The 14,859-nt window shown below is 43.6% G+C and overlaps 3 protein-coding genes across 3 annotated transcripts in view; 2 read left to right on the top strand and 1 right to left on the bottom strand.

Annotated features, from left to right (window-relative positions):
* Nucleotides 1-827, bottom strand: part of LOC134186887 (ankyrin repeat domain-containing protein 50-like) — a 4,779-nt gene extending 3,952 nt beyond the window's left edge. Inside the window, exons 1-4 of the mRNA XM_062654968.1 lie at nt 762-827; nt 501-604; nt 341-439; nt 1-45 (exon numbers count right to left, since the gene is read on the bottom strand). The exon at nt 1-45 is cut by the window's left edge and continues 57 nt beyond it. Of these exons, the coding sequence (XP_062510952.1) occupies nt 1-45; nt 341-439; nt 501-602 (246 nt within the window). The 5' untranslated portion in view covers nt 603-604; nt 762-827. The remainder of the gene's footprint in view (nt 46-340; nt 440-500; nt 605-761) is intronic.
* A 3,986-nt stretch (nt 828-4,813) lies between these two features.
* Nucleotides 4,814-8,860, top strand: LOC134187176 (uncharacterized protein K02A2.6-like). The gene has a single exon (XM_062655292.1). It carries the CDS (start codon nt 4,814-4,816, stop codon nt 8,858-8,860), a length of 4,047 nt encoding a protein of 1,348 aa, XP_062511276.1.
* Nucleotides 8,861-11,293: 2,433 nt separating this feature from the next.
* LOC134187011 (gamma-aminobutyric acid receptor subunit alpha-5-like) lies at nt 11,294-13,626 on the top strand. Its single transcript, XM_062655120.1, has 3 exons — nt 11,294-11,838; nt 11,912-12,162; nt 13,090-13,626. Exons 1-3 carry the CDS (start codon nt 11,342-11,344, stop codon nt 13,470-13,472), a joined length of 1,131 nt encoding a protein of 376 aa, XP_062511104.1. The 5' UTR covers nt 11,294-11,341; the 3' UTR covers nt 13,473-13,626.
* The last annotated feature ends 1,233 nt before the right edge of the window (nt 13,627-14,859 follow it).

Below are 14,859 nucleotides of genomic sequence, written 5' to 3'. Positions count from 1 at the left end.
ATCAGATCCAATCCATGCTGCTATCATCAGAGCTGTCTGTCTCCACTGCACACACACACAAATGTATTATTATCATGCTAGTAAAACTAGAAAAGTGGAGACGATCTGATAAGACAATAACTACTATAAAAATATTCTCCAACAGTTCAAGTTTAATAAAATAAAACCGAAATTATTCATCTCTGCATGCAATGGCTGCTATCAGCCAGTCCGAAGTCAATTCTGCTGCCTCTTTACGACCAAGAACCCAAAACGTTGATTGTTGATTATATTGTTGCATCAAGTGGATATCTATCACCTTATAACAAAAATCACAGTTTGACACACTCAATCAACTCACGAAGCCACTAGTTTCATTAACATCTGCTGATTTAGAAAGCAGCAAATCAACAATGTCTTTGTTATTGCTCTCACAAGCTTGCATCAGAAGAGTGAAATTCTATCGTGCAATTCATTTCAACATCGAATACACACACATGATTATATCTCACAACACGCACCCCACGGTCATCACGCATATTGACATCACCTCCCATCTCCAAAAGACGCGTTACTGACTGAATATCACCTCTCTCCACCGCACTAAACAATTCTTTCTTCATTTCTACACCACAAACAAACAAACAATAACACCCTACCACACAACAAAGTCACAAACGAAGAAGGTAGGCTACTGCTGAGCTACGCATGCACCAACCACTACTGCCAACGAAATCAACGAAAAGCATCAGATACCCAACAGTTACGACATCACAGCCAACCTTTCTCTAGTGCTGTACTACAATGTACTCCAACGCATACACACCAACGCTACAAGAGTCCCCGTGGAATTTCCCATGCGCAGCAATTTACTCACGTGATCAATATTAATTAGAAAAGATGCAAAGCTAATGAGAGCTTACGGCAAAAGTGAAGTACAAAAGTTTTCAGATTTCTATACCTTCAACCATGCAGCATTCGATTTGATGGAAGTGTTTACCATAATTGATGCTGATCGAATGGAAATCCCTAGGTTATAATTAGAAATGAATATTAGCTAGCACAGAAATGTGTTAACACGGTAAATGAATTAAAGTGTCAAGTCAGACAAAAGAAAATGTACGTAGGCAGAGAAAATGAAACTGAAATAGAAAATGTACCTTTTTCTTCAAAAATTCAAATAATTTCAAATAATCTTGTAATAATTCAAAAATTACTTGTAATAGAAACAATTAAGTAATGAGTGTCAAAGGCATTCAAACAGTTACCTGCAAAAAACTTAAAAGATTTTGAATTTGCAAAGACAAATGCTGAAGAAATAAGTGGCACTAATTAATTAGAGTTAGCCTCTCCCACTTAATAATAATAATAATAATAATAATAATAATAATAATAGTAATAGTAATGCCTGCAATCTATATCGAATTGGCTAGTCATTGATCGCCGTATGGACTACACGGAAACATGTACCCCGCTGGGCTCACCTGCCGGGTTGGTGGGCGCCCAGATGGGGGTAAAGACCCCACTTGCCCATTATGGAGGGGCATAACGACACATAATAAACTTGTCTGTCTTTCTTTCTCATGTTTCTCTAGCTTTATCCATGAGACTATGACTCGTTTCAGTCGTTGGGGAGTTTCTGTGGTCTGGCGAACGGTCCGTTGACGATGACGTTCAGTGCTTTCGTGGTGGTCGTTGATATCCACTAGGCGTGCTGTATCGAGTACGCGGTCACCGTAATGCCTGCAATCTATATCGAATTGGCTAGTCATTGATCGCCGTATGGACTACACGGAAACATGTACCCCGCTGGGCTCACCTGCCGGGTTGGTGGGCGCCCAGATGGGGGCAAAGACCCCACTTGCCCATTATGGAGGGGCATAACGACACATAATAATAAGGGGCATAACGACACATAATAGTCACCGCCGTGGCTTAGTGGTTAGCGACAATGGCTACCACTCCATGGTTTGGGGGTTCAAACCCCAGTGACGACAGTAAATTGTGAAACTTGTCTGTCTTTCTTTCTCATGTTTCTCTAGCTTTATCCATGAGACTATGACTCGTTTCAGTCGTTGGGGAGTTTCTGTGGTCTGGCGAACGGTCCGTTGACGATGACGCCCAGTGCTTTCCTGGTGGTCGTTGATATCCACTTACTGTGGAACTGTTACCTTGCTGACAGTTCTGCCCTTCAGCAAGGTAACAGTAATATTCTTTCATACAGATGATACGGGAGTGTGACTCTGGAAAATCTTCACACTCGATCAAGCACATGGCTTGTCGGTTTACTGCACAGCTGCGGAGGAGTCTTGCTTCGGACGACAAGTCGCAGAGCTTACACAGGAATGCATCCATCTCGGTTGAAGGTGGCTTCGAGCAAGCACCCGAAACAGATGCGAGACATTACCGTACGTGTTGCAGTTCTCTTCGTGTGCGGTCCTGGAGCGGGAAGCCTATGCACGGGCAGTATCGTCGTCTCACTGAGCAACCGCCTGTGGACATGAAAGAGACCTACGGATGGCTAAAGGCAGCGAATCTTCCTGCTGCAACTGAGGGACTGGTTGTTGCTGCTCAAGACCAAGCTCTTCGGACTCGGTACTATAAACGCAAGATTCTACATCGTGATGTCAGTCCTACTTGCCGCATGTGCAGTGTAGGCCTGGAAACAGTCGACCACATTGTGGCAGGCTGTAGTGCTTTGGCACCGACGGACTACACTGATCAACACAATCAGGTGGCCTCCATCATTCAAATACCATTAGTGCTAGCCGCTTTGTTTGGTTTTAACATCTCAATGGCTGACGTTAGCTCTTCCAGGTCGGGAAGGCGAGTCAAGTCAATGACCTCCTCTTGTTGTTTCAGGTTCTCTATATGAGGCAGATCAAAGGTAGTTTCAACGTTCAACACACCAGTGAAGTGTTCAGTCCACCTCACTAGTCTGCCCTCAACAGTTTCACACAGGGCACCATCTTTTTGCCTAATATTGGTGATCTGTAGTGGCCAAAGACCTGACTTGCCAAGTTGCATTTATTTCACACATTTCCACATATCTTTTGGCTTGTGTGATATTTGACTACCTGGAAATATGTACCAGGCATTTCTGGCACGTTGTACCTCTCTTTGAACCAACTTTCGATTTGAGACGAACCTATCTCTTTCAGCTTGTTCTCTAGTTGACAACCACCTCTGCAAAGCCTCATTTCAATTGTTGATCAAAGGTTGAAGGGTACTGCATGCTAGCGCTAAAAAACCAATTAGGTGTATTCTTTTTTGTCTGTGCCTAAGACCTTGCTTGCTGGCTTCAATAGAGAACACCTCAGGCAAGACAACTTGGCCTCCAAGGTGGCTGTTGAACTCCAAGTAGATTGTATCATGCTGTCCATTCCAGAGTAGAAATTTTCTTGAACAGCAGAGTCGCTAAGCTTGGACACGTTGAAGCGTTTGGTAATCATATGCTTGTTTTTTTTACCGATGTCGTTGTCCAAAAGCAAACTTGGCTCGAAGTAGGTAATGATCAGTCCAACAGTTGGCCCCTCGCATTGCTTGAGCATCCCAACAAAGTCTTCAATGTTTCCTTGGGACAAGATTAAAGTCTATACAATGATACTGTTTTGTTCTTGGATGTTGCCAGGTAACTTGGTTCTTTGGTGGTTTCTGGAACCAAGTGTTCATTACTGAGAAACCATTTGCCTGACAGAAAGTCAGCAGTTGTTCACCTCTATCATTCCTGTGGCCTATACCACCACAACCGATCACATGTTGCAGAGCATCACAGCTTTCCCTTTTCCCAATTCTAGCATTCCAGTCTCCTAATATGATGGTCTGATCCTTTCCAGGGGACTGATGATTGCTGCCAACACATCTGAATAAAATTTATTGATTTCTTCAATGGAACTGTTTGCTGTATGTGCATAAACTGAGACGATGGTCCATGCACATGTCTGGCACCTTCCCGGAGAGATTTCAAAAAACTAGCTGCACAGACACAACACAAGAGCTCCATTGCTTGTATTGGTTTCCTCCTCGATTCCATGCATCTAGACCAGTATGCGCAAGGACAATACCAACACCTTCTCCTCTAGAGACGATATTCGAGGGCGGAGCTTCTTAAGCATCCGAAATCTCGAGGGTAACACGCACCTTTCGCCGATCTCGCTGTACACAAAGTCCACGTTTCCGGGTCTGCTTCTGAACCGTAGATCATCTTGCCGTTGACTAGGCTTTGTAAGTAAGTTCACTACTTACCATTTCGTGCATCTTGTGAGAGACTTTGCCTGCGTAGAGACGCGCAGGAAGCCATTTCTTGAGTACGGCTTCTCGAGGGTAAGAGACTGCTGTTCAAGCTGAAGTCGCCTGATTCACACTCTGAACAGATACACGTGGAGTGGAAAGACAGACTACTCATTGCCTAGCGATGGAAGTTTTTATCAGGTGAAGATTTTGCGGTAGGGGAACCCATTCGGGGTAACCGAACATGACGCACTGTGTGGCTCAATTATATCAATAGGACTACTTGTTTCCACCATCTAGCGTTCCTGGCCATGGAGTGTGGAACTGTGTGTAGGGTAGACTAAGTAGTATGAGTATACGGGACCTGTTCAAAAATATAATTCTATGGTTGTCTGCTTGAGACTGAACACGTTACAAGACTGAGAACGGTACATGGTGTCAGGAGTGCTGGATTGACTTGCGACAAGCGCAGAACAATCGACACAATATGTCAGGCGATGAGCATGAGCCAGAGGTCCCCGCAGCGCTCGAGCCAGAAGTTGACGCACACGCTGTGCAGCCAGCTGCAGTCGCAGGCGCAGTCCTAGTACAAGCGACAGTACCGATGCCAGGACCACTCAGAACGAAAGGATCGTTATCCCAGAACTGGAGAGAGTGGCAGCAGGTTTGGAATTCCTATGAAATAGTGGCGCGACTCAATTCCCAGACAGATGATTACCGTCTGGCGACGTTCATAACTTGTATTGGGCATGCAGGACTGAGAATATATAACAGCTTGCCGTTCGCGAACAATGCAGAGAAGAGAGATATGGCCAAGGTATTGGAGCTAATGGAGGCCCACTGCATTGGGGAAACAAACGTGACGTATGAGAGATTTCTCATGGATAGGAGACAACAACAGCCAGGTGAGACATTTGATACGTTCCTAACAGCAGTAAAGGAAATGGCGCACAGATGTCAGTTTGGAGATAAAACTGATGAAATGTTGAGGGACAAAATTGTCTTTGGAGTTCTTGATGATAGCCTGAGGAAGCAATTGCTTCAGAAGAAGGGGTTAACTCTAACAGCCTGTGTAGACGTGTGTAGAGCCCATGAAGCAACTGTGAAACAAATGAAGGATATGGGAGCAAATGGAGATGATGATGTACATGTAGTTAGATGCTACAAGAAGATGGTGAAGTCCAAGCTTTGGAAGACAGCAGGACAACCAAGAACACCTGACAAGTCCAGATATGAATGCAGTTACTGTGGATTGAAACATGCAAGAGGACGAGATAACTGTCCAGCAAATGGGAAGAAATGTAGCAAGTGCAGCAAGATGAATCATTTCGCGAGGAAATGTAGATCAGGCACAGCAGACAAGAAAAGAGTCCATTGCACACAACAGAGTAGTGATGAAGAAGATCTGTTGTCATTGACTCTTACTCAGGAAGAAGGAGTCAATTCGATACAAGGGTATCAGAAACAGATATTTGCATTGATGGAAGTGGGTGGAAGAAACGTCAAGTTTCAGTTAGACACTGGGGCAACGTGTAATGTCATTCGCAAAGAAGATGTACCACCAGGAACAAAAATTGAGCCCACCGAGCAACAATTGTCTATGTTTAACAAGACCAAGCTCAAAGCAGAAGGCAAATGCAATATTTCTCTACGAAACCTGAAGAATCACAAGAAGTACAGGGGCAGCTTTGTTGTCGTTGAAGGGGTGACATCCTCTATCATCGGAGCTAGGTCTGTACAGCAAATGGGGTTAGTAGAAATCAAGTATGACAAGATACGAGCAATGGAGGACCAGAGGAGAGACCAGCAACAAAGAGATATTGATCACCCAGGACTGACATTGGCAGATCTGACTGCACGATTCAAGAATGTATTTGAGGGTGAAGTAGGTCGACTGGGCGAGAAGTTGCGATTTGAAGTTGATGAGACTGTGCAACCAGTACAGTTGCCAGTCCGAAGAGTTGCGGTTGCAATGAAACCTAAGCTGAAATCAGAATTGGAGAGACTGGAAAACCTGAAAATAATTGAGAAGCAAGAAGCACCAACGAAATGGGTGTCGCACATGGTTGTGGTTCGGAAGCCAAACAATCACATTAGAATATGCTTAGATCCAAAGCCTCTCAATAAAGCTTTGCAGAGGAGTCACTACCAGATGCCAACACTTGAGGAAGTTCTCCCTCAGTTGAGCAAAGCAAAGGTCTTTACTGTGGCAGACGCAAAGAATGGCTTTTGGCATGTAGAATTGGATCAAGCAGCAAGTGAGATGACCACCTTTGGAACCCCTTTTGGTCGATATAGGTGGAAGAGAATGCCCTTCGGCATAAATATAGCACCAGAGGTCTTCCAAAAACGAATTCGTGATGCCGTAGAAGACCTACCGGGAATCTGGGCATTGGCAGATGATATATTGATTACTGGTGACGGAGATACAAAGGAGGAGGCGATTAAAGATCATGATCAGAAGTTAATTCGTTTCCTGCAAAGATGTGAATCAAGAGGAATCAAGCTGAACAAGGAGAAATTTCGGTTGAAGCTAGATAACGTCAAGTACATGGGTCATATACTGACCAACGAAGGAGTCAAACCAGATCCAGCAAAGATCAGAGCAATAGTTGACATGGACAAACCCAGGGATGTAGCTGGGGTGCGGAGGATAATGGGTATGGTGAACTACCTTGCCAGGTATTTGAAAAACCTGACAGACGTGACAGAACCGCTGAGACAGCTTACTCATAAGGATGCGGAGTTTGTATGGACAACAGTCCAAGATGAGGCATATCAGAAGATGAAAGACACAGTGACAAAAGCACCACTTTTGAGGTACTTTGATCCCAAGGAGCAAGTGACGTTGCAGTGTGATGCATCCAGCCAAGGGTTGGGAGCAACACTACTCCAATCTGGACAACCTGTTGCGTACGCAAGTAGAGCATTGAGAGATCCTGAGACAAGGTATGCTCAAATAGAAAAGGAGCTTTTGGCAATAATTTATGGTCTGGAAAAATTCGATCAATATGTCTATGGACTACCCGTCATTGTGGAATCGGATCATAAACCATTGGAGATGATACAGCAGAAACCACTAGCAGCAGCTCCGAAGCGTTTACAAGCAATGCTGTTGAGACTACAACGGTACGATGTGACAGTAAAATACAAACAAGGAAGTGAAATGTATATAGCAGATTTGCTATCGAGAGCCTACCTCAAGGATGAGACAGGAGGCAGTGAGGGTAAAATTCTCACATTTGAAGAAGACGACGAGATTTCGCAGGCTACAGGAGGAAGTCTGGCAGTTTCAGAGGAAAGACTGAATCAGATAAAGGAAGCGACAGCAAGAGATGAGACATCGACAGAGCTAAAGAAGGTGATACTGGAGGGATGGCCAGAAACAAAGCACAAGGTATCGAGTCTCATAAAACCGTACTATGGTGTCAGAGATGAATTAGCTGTTCAGAATGGACTAATTTTTCGAGGAGAGAGAGTTGTAGTTCCTCAGAGTATGAGAGCTCTAATGTTACAACGAATACACTCATCACACATGGGGGTAAACAGCTGCATACGAAGAGCCAAAGAAAACCTCTATTGGCCAGGCATGAGTTCACAAGTCAAGGACAGAGTGGAAAGATGCGAAACATGTAGAAAGTTTGAGACTACGCAACAGAAAGAGAGTTTGAAACCACACTTCATTCCAGAACGACCATGGGTGAAGTTAGGAGCGGATTTGTGTAGTTTTGCTGATCATGAATACCTTGTCATTGCAGACTACTTAAGCAGTTTTATAGAGGTGGACCGTCTAGAAAAGACAACATCAGGTGCAGTGATTCGAGCACTAAAGAAACAGTTTTCAAGACATGGTATTCCAAATGAGCTTATCACTGATAATGGCCCACAATTTGTGTCTAAGGCATTTGAGGAATTTGCACAAAACTGGGAATTCAAACACACAACATCAAGCCCGGGATATCCGAAGAGCAATGGAAAGGCAGAGAGTGCGGTCAAAGTAGTGAAAACACTCATGAAAAAAGCAGCAGATGCTAAGACGGATTTTTGGCTTGCATTATTGGAATATCGCAACACTCCCACCGAGGGTGTCCGGTTGAGTCCAGCACAGAGATTGTATAATAGAAGAACAAGGACATTGCTTCCAGCAAAGGACACAACACTACATCCAAAGATGGTGGAAGGTGCTGCAAAAGCATTAGTGGCACGCCAAGAGAAACAAGTTGAAAGATACAACAGACGGGCAAAGGATTTACCATCATTGGAGCTGGGAGAGGTAGTCAGAGTACAGCCATTGACAGGCAAGAGCAAACCATCACAATGGAAAAAGGCGGTGATTACTAAAACTCTGCCCAACCGTTCCTATGAGCTCAATACGGAGTCAGGCAAATCATACAGACGAAATAGAGTTCATCTAAAGAAGACAAAGGAAAGTCCACCAAAGCAATGTGATAGCACAAGTCAAGGTGACGAAGAACCAACTCAAATTCGGCTAACAGTGAAACCGAAAGACCAAACAGTAAGACCAACAGCAAAAGAAATGACAGTGAAACAAGTACCCAAAGAAGAGGGATTGCGACCAGCAAGAGTTACTAGAAGTGGTCGAGAGGTGAAAGTGCCGAAATATCTGAAAGACTATGTTTGTTATAAGTAGTTCGAATTGCGTTGAGTTTGTAGAACATTCAAGGAAGTTTTTTTCTTTTTTGTTTTTAAAGAAAAGGGGATGTAGGGTAGACTAAGTAGTATGAGTATACGGGACCTGTTCAAACATATAATTCTATGGTTGTCTGCTTGAGACTGAACACGTTACAAGACTGAGAACGGTACACTGTGTATCTTGTCAAACTAGAGTCATCAAAAATTCGTCTAGCTTAGTCAACCCTTCATGGAAGGCGGTGAGCTCATGAGCTTACATCACTTGATGTACCTTGGCCTGATTTTTGGTTTACTATACAGAGTAATAGTCTTGGCTGCTGGTTCAATTCAACTCCACACTGTATCAAGCACATTTCTCAACACAAAAACCTTTGTAAAAGTTGATTTTATCATTTGGCAGTGTGTTGAGCGATTCCTTGCAACTCAGACTTTGCCGATGCAAGGTCTTACTCGAGAACTCTAATGTTGTTTTGAAGTTCCACTATTTCATTTGCTTGCTGTTCAATTATCCGACGTAAACCATCAGCTTCAGCCTCAGTGACATTTTCGACAATCAACATCTTCACTGCTCTAGGATCACTAGCTAGACTATATTATATACACGTCTTGATCAACTGCACCTGCGAATGAGGTAGAACAGCCTCTGCTTTCTGATTTAGACATTACAGCTATGAAATAGCTAGTGCGTGTGTGTGTTGTGTTACTTTAGACATAGCTGTTGCTGGGACTTGTAGGCTGGCAGCTAGTGCTAATAAACGGACTGTACGTACATGTAGTGTATGTGTACTATACTCTGATCTGCGTCAGTACCTATCGAGTGAAAGTTATCACAGTAACATCTTCGACTTGGCCAATCACATATATACAGAAGCAAGCTAGACTGCCTAGAAACAACGCAGAACGTCCTACATGTCTGGTTACCCCAAATGGGTTCCCAGGTGGCATGATTTCACTCGCTAAAACTAATTCATCACTAGACAATGAGTAGTTTGTGCTTCCACTCCACGTATATCTGTTCAGAGTGTGAATCAGGCGACTTCAGCTTGAACAGCAGTCTCTTACCCTCGAGAAGCCGTACTCAAGAAATGGCTTCCTACGCGTCTCTACGCACGCAAAGTCTCTCACAAGATGCACGAAATGGTAATTAGTGAACTTACTTACAAAGCCTAGTCAACGGCAAGATGATCCACAGTCCAGAAGCAGACCCGGAAACGTGGAATTCGTGTACAGCCAGAGTGTACAGCGAGATCGGCGAAAGGTGCGTGTTACTTTCGAGATTGCGCATGCTGTAGAAGCTCCGCCTCCACCCTCCCCACCCGAATATCGTCTATTACAACTTTCACTCACATTTGGTACTTCACGGCCTGCATGTACAATCGTACGACTTCCAAGGTCGTAGATGTCATTTCCAAACCATTTTGTTTCTGATATACCTGTTACAGCAATAGTGTATCTTTCCAGCTCTTGAACCAGAAACCTCGCTTTTCGTAGAATGGTGGATCGGCCTTGTTTCCTTGCAGTTTGCAAATCACCCTCTTCATCTAGAAGACTGCGTACGTTCCAGCAACCAATTTTCCAGACTAGTGACCTTTTCCGGTTACGCTTCGTCCGCGTACTCCGTGCAACAATCTCCACACACACACACACACACACACACACACACACACACACACACACACACACACACACACACACACACACACACACACACACACACACACACACACACACACACACACACACACACACACACACACACACACACACACAACACACACACACACACACACACACACACACACACACACACACACACACACACACACACACTTACGTACATGCACGTGCGCACATTAATATTGTTAGAATGCATTGCTTTCTGTAAATGTAATCATGGCTGTACAATGGAATACAATCAATACGGTGTGCCAATTGCAGCACATGCTATGCCTGCAGTTCACGATGTCATGTATTAAGCTCACGACGTGTGATACTATCAGAGTTTTCGTTCAACAAGAACTTTTGTCGCATTCGTCATCCAAACAACTGTAACAGTGTTTATTTATACATAGAGATTAATAACGTACATATAAGATCACTCTACTAGTAAACTAAACAAAAATAGATGAGCAACCACGCCCATAAATTTTTTAAGGGACACTGAACTTCGAAGAACGGCCCTTAGCTAGGTCACTGACTCCGTAACTGATATCTGTTCGTGAGAGTCAGTCTATGAACATTGGTTCTGCTGGGCGTGGCCAGGACAGGATACCGCTGCTTTCTTCTCAAGTGTCGTACAATTCTAGACGAGTTTTCACATACTTTGTCTACACTACTCTCACCACGGAAAGGGTTAGCATAAAAAATTATTGGGAGTCCAATTCATAAGAGACCTTCATTGTGTCTGGGTGGGGGTGTTTACTGACACTGTACAATCTGCTGTAAAACCTCCTACACATTTCGTGCGAGGCTGGATTCGATGATGATGAAAAGCACCAATGATGAAGACACCGCTGATGTTTTGCCACACACAGTAAGGGCAAGCTCGTTACGCATGAGACCATCCAAAGACCTGACAGGAATACTCCCTACCAAGGAAGTTCGTGTCGCCTACCAAGTGCTTTCCATCAGCAACATCGACGACGACCAGAATCGCTTTACGGTCGACTTCATAGTCTACTACAGCTGGTACGACGACAACATTCGAGCCAAAATGGACAACAGCAAGACTGCCAAGAGCAACGATTGGAAGGTGTGGCAGCCACACCCAATGTTTTTCGACAACGACTTGGAGACCACCACTATCTTCAGTCACCTGACTGTCGACAAGGACGAAAAAAGTGGTCCAACGCTAGTGACTCTTATCGAAAGGTACCGTGGAACGTTCTATCAACGCCTCCATCTTGCTCATTTTCCCTTTGATGGACATACTCTGACGGTCAACATTGGGTCCAAGCTACCGGCTCATGAGTTGAGGCAAGTCTTGTATGGTGACAACTGTGTAGATATGCGCATTATCTAATTTGTCGTCTTCGATTATTTGTCGCAGGTATGTTGAAGATCCGTTGAGAAGGAGTGGTATCAAGAAAGAGTTTAGTATGGCTGAATGGCATCTACTCAATTCAAAATCAACGTTCACGTCTGCGCACTCTGTAGCTTCTAATAATCGATATCCTCTTATGAAACTTCATCTAAGCGTTAGGAGACGAAGTGGTTACTATGTATTCAACACTGCGGTAACCGTCTCTATGATGGTCGTGCTGTCTTGGTCATCGTTCTTTGTTCAAGCTAAAGAACTAGGTAAGACACTTGTTATCAACTACATTTGCAGTGACTTAATTAATTAATGTTAATAACCGACTCTGAGAAAGTTTAGTGATTTTGTAATACCTGCAGACTTGAGCGCTATCAAACAGCATTTCAGGTGCGGTGATTGATGCTTGAATGTCTGAGCTCTCTCATATATTTTGATCTCGCCGACTTTACAGACGTGACCGTTTCCAAATTCTTTTTCATTTATATAAAAAGAATATATATATATATATATATATATATATATCAGGAAATAATTTATGTAAGTTTGCGTTGCACTTTGCGAGCCAAATTCCTAGAGATCTGAGTGGAGTTGCATGAATGCGTTGTCTATAGATAGAAGTATGAAGCAGTTGCATTTAACGAACGATGGTGTGACCGTCACTACTAGCTTCCCTTTCTTTGAGTTTCCCAATGAATAATCTACATACTGTTATTTAATAGACTACATTGCAAGTATAGAATTATATATGCTTGAAGGTCTGCGTATGAAAAGGACTCTGCTATTTCTGGCTTTACCCTTGTACCATTGTATTGCGACTTGCTGCAAATTCTTAACAATTCCACTGTTAAACATGAACAGATTATATGCATATACAATATGATCTCAACGCTGACAAAACACCAAGCAAAGTGACCTACTATACTTTCGCTTTCTTTAGTACTTTTCTCGTTCATCTGTCCTGCAAAGCATTTTGTCGATAGTCGTGAGTCACGTGCAGTTTATATTCTGAACAATAGCAAGTCGTAACTCAAATTGTTTAAGTTGTTTCAAATTTTGGTTTTATCCTACTGTCGGTCTAAACTTAGTTGTATTCCTCATTATATATATATATATATATATATATATATATATATATATATATATTAGACATATCGCAAGAAATGTACATATATACAGTTTCCTGTCTATAGGAGATCGGATGGCGATCACATTGACTCTTGTCCTCACTACGGTGGCTTGGAAATACGTTGTTTCAGACAAGCTGCCCAAGATAGCATACTTGACGTTGTTTGACTGGTACATCGTCGCGGCATTCTTTTTCATATTTATGACGGGAATCGAGAACATTATTGTGACATTGGTCGACAACGACCAGGCAGCAACCGTCGACCTATACGTCGGTATTGCCATTGTCTCCCTCTGGCTTTTGTGGCACACTCTGTTTTGTCTACACGTTTGGAGAGCAAGGGTGAAAGTTCGTGAAACACTTGCAAGGGAATTCGTTTCTGACGAAGTGCTAGAGGTGATGTGTGATGGTGGATTGTGTGAGGAAATTCTTGACAAAAATAATTAGAGATTGATCAAGAACGTCTGTTTTGTGTTGAATATTCGTAATATTGGTCGTCTACTTTTTAAAAAGTATTGATTGTTTTTGCAGCAACAAACTGGATGTATGAATGCACGATGTAATGGCTCAATTAGCCCGATTTTTAAAATTTATTTATTTAATAATATCTCCTTAAGTAAACGCGCATTTATTTTTAACGTATTTTTTAATGATTTGCGAGCAACTGCAGCACAGAGAGTCGCTCCATTATACCTAAAGTGTATAGAACCGTTTTCGATTGCAAGACGACAATACTAGGAGATAGACGGTCATTAGCTGGTAGAAATGATGACCTACTACGAGTCGCATGCGGTCTAGATATGTCACTACTCTAAACACAGTAGTTACTAGTATCTAGCGCAAAAAAGGAGGACGATGCAATGGTATGCGGTTGACGCTGACGCTGAAATAGACTCCGTCAAAGCGGGCTCTTTGAAGTTTGACGCTCAGCTGAGCGTTAGCGTCAGCGTCATAGTATAAACCAGGCTGTACACCCTCGAAGCGTCTTACAAAATCCCAGTTCACGATGCACGCCGCGCAGCTCACTGGTGGCGGTCCCGCGTTACAACAACGACAGGTCCGCCGTGTTGCTCAGTTCACGATGCAAGCGGTGTCCCACTACATCACCCGCAAAATCTGTAAGATTGATATGAATAAATCACGTGGCGCTAGCTATTGTCCGATTGGTCTGCTTACCGTCAAATTATGACACGTACAACTTTCGCCGCAGAAGCAGCAGTGCCGCTCGCATAGAACCGAATTCTATCAACGCAGCGCGGTACCGCCATCCTTCGCGGTTGGCGTCGGCGTGTTCACGATCCCTATGGCGCCGTTGTTGTCGTGCGGCACCGTCTGCGGGGCGTGCATCGTAAACCGGCCCTAGGATTTCACATATCGACGGCCGCTTTAATTAGTCCATCACGGAAAGAACCGGAGTAGATACAATCTTGTCGTCGTTTTCCAGTTTCAGTGCACACAAACGAAAGGTGTCGTTGAGCTATAGCCGTTGTTCGTAATCTGGACAAATTTTTGCAACGTTCAACCAGTGACAGGTTTAATAATATTAATCTACAGACTTGACTGAGGTGTCCCACTTCCTTGCATGCAAAACATTTGGCTTTTTGAACCTGCATTCATTAGAGAGTGTCCTGACCATCCACACGATAACAGGTTTTGGGCATTTGTGGTTGCATTCGGCGTACAGCCGCTGCACCCTCTTCTTCTTCTGTCTTGTCAACAACTTTGGACACCATCATTTCCCGCGTATTCTTTCCCGTCGCTTCTGTAGCGTGCGCTTTTTCCAAAGCCCGCGCAAACAACAACTTCTTTTCTGCTAACAAATGCCGCTGCGTGG

This window comes from Corticium candelabrum, chromosome 11 (genome assembly GCF_963422355.1).
Source record: "Corticium candelabrum chromosome 11, ooCorCand1.1, whole genome shotgun sequence".
Classification (NCBI taxonomy): Eukaryota; Metazoa; Porifera; class Homoscleromorpha; order Homosclerophorida; family Plakinidae; genus Corticium; species Corticium candelabrum.
The sequence above is the reverse complement of the archived record's forward strand: the minus strand, read 5'-3'. Positions and strand labels throughout refer to the sequence as shown.